The sequence below is a fragment of the Belonocnema kinseyi genome, chromosome 9 (genome assembly GCF_010883055.1).
Source record: "Belonocnema kinseyi isolate 2016_QV_RU_SX_M_011 chromosome 9, B_treatae_v1, whole genome shotgun sequence".
NCBI lineage: Eukaryota > Metazoa > Arthropoda > Insecta > Hymenoptera > Cynipidae > Belonocnema > Belonocnema kinseyi.
Window position 1 is genome coordinate 77,299,121 of NC_046665.1, and position 6,266 is coordinate 77,305,386.

At 30.6% G+C, this 6,266-nt stretch overlaps 1 protein-coding gene across 1 annotated transcript in view; it reads left to right on the forward strand.

Moving 5' to 3' along the window:
• Nucleotides 1-880: 880 nt before the first annotated feature.
• Nucleotides 881-6,266, forward strand: part of LOC117179955 (adenylate kinase 8) — a 7,780-nt gene continuing 2,394 nt past the window's right edge. Inside the window, exons 1-9 of the mRNA XM_033372210.1 lie at nucleotides 881-1,088; nucleotides 1,198-1,324; nucleotides 1,388-1,473; nucleotides 1,667-1,766; nucleotides 4,913-5,002; nucleotides 5,126-5,265; nucleotides 5,367-5,544; nucleotides 5,617-5,741; nucleotides 5,829-5,938. Coding sequence (XP_033228101.1) covers nucleotides 993-1,088; nucleotides 1,198-1,324; nucleotides 1,388-1,473; nucleotides 1,667-1,766; nucleotides 4,913-5,002; nucleotides 5,126-5,265; nucleotides 5,367-5,544; nucleotides 5,617-5,741; nucleotides 5,829-5,938 — 1,052 coding nt within the window. The 5' untranslated portion in view covers nucleotides 881-992. The remainder of the gene's footprint in view (nucleotides 1,089-1,197; nucleotides 1,325-1,387; nucleotides 1,474-1,666; nucleotides 1,767-4,912; nucleotides 5,003-5,125; nucleotides 5,266-5,366; nucleotides 5,545-5,616; nucleotides 5,742-5,828; nucleotides 5,939-6,266) is intronic.

Below are 6,266 nucleotides of genomic sequence, written 5' to 3' on the forward strand. Positions count from 1 at the left end.
ACTGTGACTGCACCATATATCTAGTCGGGAGTGGTGCTGACTGAAAACAGATGATTTGGAGCGATTCGCGAGCCATCTGTTGGTCATTCTAAGGACTTATTGCACTATCCTCGTAGCTGACTAAGTTTTACACACCTTGGGACTTCGAAAATTATATAGAAAAGAAAGAACAAAAATTTATTTTCGTTTATAAACGTTGCAAACTTCATATACGTATTCTTCTTAATAATGAAAGGAATTTCTTAATGTTAAAAATATTATTGTGTTTGTTTAATTCGTTTGCTTTTTAACAGGCATCGCAAGTTAACAAATTATTTCAGGTGGTTTTTTAAACATTATTATACACATACATGTATCTTTTTGGCTCTTTAGCAGTATTATATCTTTTATTTGCTTCAGATCTATGTAAAAATTGTATATAGAATAATTACGTGAGTTTACGTTTTAATTTTATTATTAAATTTTATGTTTCTTATCATGAAATTGGTTTATTTTATTTATCAAGTTTAAAAATATTAGATTGCTCAATTTTTTGCTAAAATTGTGCGTGTCGTGATCATTTTTTGCGTGGTACCTTTTTAATATTTTTTTATTACTAAGAAAACAATTAAAGAAGATCCCATTTCATTACTAAACTGACCATGCTGATTGGTTCTTTGATTTGCAATTATGTCTGTTCTTGCGTTGATACTAATCAAATTTTAATTTAAACACAAAAATATATCGTTTATCGCCTATAAATAATCATTGACTACGAGAACTTATTCTATAATCTAAAATTAAAAATAATTATAGTTTTGTATTTAATGAAGAAATGCATTGTCAATAAAACAATAACGCTCGACTCTTTGAAAAACTTTGTGAACTTCACTTCTTTGACGCGGAAATGAATTGTCAAATGTAAGGTTAAATATTATGATGTAAATTAATTTAAAAAATCAGATGTCAAGTTTATCTATGGTTTTTATGTAAGCCATTTTAAAGAAACGAGAATGTTAGGACCTGTGGATGCTTCAAAAAGACCTTTAACAATTCCGGCACGTTTTGTACCATACATGGAAAAGCACAGAATATATGAACTTTTTCACGTGAGATTTTGAATTATTGATTGAACTCTCATTCAGCCTTAAAAGTGGTACATTTTTATTATATTTCTATATTTTAATTTTTAAATTGAAATCCTTTGAAAAATTGTAGGAACTCGCAACCGAATTGGTGATGAAAAAACCATTAGACCACATAATGTATTTAAAACAATGCTTGCATCACGCGGCTCGAAAACGCGACGTTCCAAGAATTATTTTGCTCGCTCCTCCCGAATTCGGTAATTTTATATCAGTTTAATATGATACGGTGTGCTTTTTTAATTAAAATGTATAACGTTTAGATAAACTAAAATTGGCTGAAACCCTGCACGCCGAATTAAGTATTCGTCCAGTGACAAGGAATGATATTCGTGAAGTTCATAAATCGGTAATATGTGCAAAAAAAGTGTTTAATTCATTCAAAATTAATGAAAAGTATTAAATTAAAATTATATTACTCAGTTTCATTGAATACAAGCCCCCACGAAATTTTAGTAGTTACAACAATATAATTAATGCATACAAAAAATTCAATTTTTTGTAATTTTATTATCCGTGTATACATAAACATATAATTTCAGGAAATTGATGAAAAATGCGAGGAAGCTGATGATATTGCTTTAAGTATGAGGAAAATTCTAAGAACAGGGATGATTCACGATTCTGGTTGGGTACTTGTTGGTTAGTATTTTCAGAATAAGATCAAATAAATAATATTATATTTATACCGCATTTGTTAAATATTATGAACCATTTGTGTTTAAGAGAGGGTGGCCGAAGGGTTAGGGAAAGCCTAGATATAAGGTAAAGTCAAGGATATTGAAAAAAGCTTGCAACAGCCAGATAATTTCTATAAGAGGAAATTTAATTAACTATCAGTGATAATAAATAAAAAGTTTTGTATTGATACCGGCCTGTAAAATATTCTTATTTGGGTAGAAAATTTATTTTTTGTTGAAAATTCATACTGTAATTTTGAAAATTGAAGTGAAGTCTTTCTTGTTTGAAGATTCAACTATTTTTTTCGAAAATTCATTGTCTTGCTTTATAAATGCACCTGTTTTAGTGCAAATTAAATCTTTACTGATAAAAATGCAACTGTCTGGTTTTTAATTAATTTTCTATGGTTGAGGATTCAACTATTTTGCAGAGAATTCCTCTTTCTTTTTTAATTAAACTGCTTTTTATTTAAAGCAAAAATCTGTTTAGGTGATGATATTACATTATTCCTTAAAACTTTATCTTTTTTGGAAAATTTAACTATTCCAGTTAAAGATTCATAATTTTAGTTCAAAATTCATCTCTTACTCTTTGGTTGAAAGTTACATTATTTTTTTGAAGATTGATCTTTTTTAACTGAAAATTCAACTACTTGGGTAAAAGTTGAATTACATTGTTAAAAATTTGGTTTGTTTGTGGAAGGTTCATTTTTTGGTTGAAAATTCTACTACTAAAAATTAACAAAAAAAATGAATAATTTTACAGAAAATTCTTTTTTTTTTGCTTGAAAGTTTAACAATTTGGATGAATATTTTCTCTTCCGACTAAATCATCTGTATTTGTTGAAAATTTGCCTTGTATTTAATAATAATTATTCTTTTTGGTTGAAAATTCGTTGATTATGTTGGAATTTTTTTTTGTTTTCTCTCAATTTAAGTTTTATATTTTTTTTTCTATAGTTAGAACATTAATATTTTTAGTTAAGAAGTCACCTTTTGTGTTAAAAATTAAATTCTTATAGTAGAAACTTAATTTATCTTTTGTTAAAATATTAACTATTACATTTTTTGTTGCGAATTTATCGTTTTAGGTTGAAAATTAAACTGTTTGAATAAAAGTTCAACTACGTTGCAAAAAATTCATCTCTTAGTTGAGAATTTAACGTTTTTTGTTGCTAAAATGTTTTCTTAAATATCAATTACATTAAATTTTTTGTAAAGAATTAATCTTTTTGTTAAAATTTAACATTTTCGTTTGACAATTTAACTATATTCTAAAAAATTCGGCGCTTTGGCTTGAAATTTCAACTGTTTTTTCGAAAAATAGTTTAGAGTTCAACTATTTCATTGTAAATGCAACTTTTTGCTTAAAAATTAATTTCGTTTCTTCCTAAAAGTTTAACTCTTTGGTTGAAAATACAGCTGTTATTGGTTGAAGTTTAGTCATTTTGTTTAAAAATTTTAAGTATTGAAAACTCATCTGTTTTGTCGAATGTTCGTCTTTTTGGACTGAAAATTCATATTTTTTTTATAGAAAATTCAACTATTCTCTCAACAAATTAATTATTCGATTGTAAGTGCAATTGCTTTTGATTAAAGCTTAATCTTTTCCAGGGGTGTTAGTCGAAATTTGCCGGTTTTTTCAATAAATAAAACACTTAATCTTCAAGGGAATCTCAACAATTTTTATTCAAAGTATTGACCATTGGATTCTACACATTTTGCACATCTTTCAGGCAAATTATGGATACCATTGCAAAAAAACTTTTTCTCTTTCGAGGCAAACCATTCCACTAGCCATTTTTCGACTTCAAAATTGGCGAAGCGCTGCTCTGCGAGTGAGTGTCCCATCATTGCGAAAAGGTGATAGTCGGACGGGGCGATGTCTGGAGAGTACGGCGGGTGCGATAATATTTTCCAATTCAATGCTTTTAGTCTGTTCTTCATGACTTTAGCGGTATGAGACGGTGCGTTGTGATGTTGTAGGATAACTTTGCCATGTCTTCGGGCCCATTCCGGCCGTTTTTCGATCAACGCATGGGTCAAATTGATAACTTGTTGTCGGTAGCGATCCGTATTCACCGTCTTACCAGGTTTTAATAAATCGAAGTACACCACACCACACTGGTCCCACCAAACACAGAGCATTGTCTTACGGCCAAAGCGATGTGGCCTTGGAGTCGATGGGCCGACCTCACCAGGTGAAAGCCATGATTTTTTCCGCTTCGGGTTCTCGAAATAAATCCATTTTTCGGCCCCCGTGACAATTCGATACAGAAAAGATTTCCTTTCGAACCGTTCAAGCAGCATTTCACAAATGGTTTTTCGATTTTCCCTTTGTCTATCGTTCAGTTGGTGTGGTACCCATTTTCCATACATTTGGATTTTCCCCATCGCTTTAAACGTTGGCAAATTGCTCCTCGGGTTACATTTAGTGTTTGTGCCAATTGTTGTTGCGATTGGGTTGGTTCTTCATCCAATAACGCCTGCAATTCCTCCTCTTCGAACTTTTTCGCTGCAACAGGTTGTTCATTGTCTGTTAAATCGAAATCTCCTCTTTTAAATTAAAGAAACCATGTATCACATGTTCTAATCACTGGAGCATGTTCACCATAAGTTTCTACCAGCAATCGATGAGCTTCAACTGCTTTTTTCTTTTGATGAAATAAGAAAAGCAACGAATGCCGCAAATGCGATTTACTTGGAACGAAACTCGACATATTCACTGAGGTAAACAACTATGATCCTATTATTTTAACAGAATGGAATTGTGTATTTTTGAAGGTTATTGTCCATAGAAAAACATGACATAGATGTCAAATCATAGAAATGTATACATATCTCTTGAGACATCTATGAGTAAAACCGGCAAGCTCCAACTAACACCCCTGGTATATGAAAATTATAAAATTTGGATGGAAAAGTCAATTATTTTGTTGAAATTTTTTTTTTTAATATTGAATTATCTGGTTAAAAAGTCATTTTTTCATCGAAAAGTAAATACTGAGCAGGACAATGTCAGGCTATTTTGAAAATGAAGTTTTTCGGCCACCGTGTTAAGATTCTTGTTACAAAAATGAGGTTTATTAAAATTTCTATTCCATGAAGATGTTCCAAGAACAAGAAGCGAAGCTCTGGCTTTGCAGCGAATTGGCGTTATTCCTACTCACGTAATTGAAATTATTGACTCTACGTTGGGTAATATTTTTTATTTCATCAAGTAATTCACTTAATTATTTCATAATATTATAGGTCACATATATAAATATAAATTTTCGAGGTATAATTAAAAAAATTTGTTTAAAAAATGTTTAACTCCAGAATATCAAGATTTTAGTAATGCAGTAAATAATATGCATCCGCCCTTAAAAAGTCGATATGAGCGTTTTAAAACTTTAGAGGAGAGGGAGTATAAAAAGAATATTCTTGGTATAAGGAATGCCTACTCGAATCTATTAATAGTGAGGACAAGTATAATTAAGCATTTTTAGCTATTTTACGCTTTTTCAAAAATATAAAAAGTTAATATAATTTATTTCTGATAAATATTTTATTTATTCAGCAAATGGAAGTTGGTGGAAGGTCAATAGAAGATCTTGGTAGGGACTGTGTGATTTTAGCTAAAAACAAAAAAAATTGTGGAGCTCCTTCTGTTTTTCGAATTGCTTTAATTGGTGCTCGAGGTTCCGGATGTCATACAGTTGCCAAATATTTATCTCAGCGATATAATATTATTCATGGTGGATAAGAATCAATTTAAGTTTTCTGTTTGTTTTAAAATAAAAATGATTAATTAAAATATTTGTCCTTAGTGGACTTCAATTACATTATGGAACAATCACGTTTAAGACAAACACTTTTAGGGGACAAAGTTCGGAAATACGAGCATAAATGGGGCAGAAAACCTGATTCTGGAATTCGAAATGAGATTGTAGAGGTCAGTATTAAAATATGAGTATATAACTATTATAATTTGTATTTATTTTTACACTGTCAGTATTGAAAAAATATTAATTTATTACAGAAACGAGTTCTTGAGAGAGATTGTTTGAGGAAAGGATGGGTTCTGACAGGATACCCAATTACAGTTGAGGACTTTATTCTTTTTGACCGATTGGCTACTCCTCCCAATAGGTGACATTAATTAAAATTTTCATTATTATTTCAATTTACAGTACCCTTCCACTTATCACGAAAGGCTGGGACTGGAATTCGCGTTAAGTGAGTTTCCCCACTACATAAAGTATCGATCTTCCATTGCGCTTTATTCTCGTACCTGATAGGTTAAAAAAATCGAATCTATTCCAAAAAGTGAATGTCAAAATTTCACAGATGAGTAAACAGTTAACAAAGACTATTCAGAGGTAATTACAGTCTGTCAAGTTAAAGCGTGGGTGGCTTTACTCGCAGTCGGTAAGGTGTATCGACATGATTTTGGTGTCAAAATATTAAGAAGAGCTCC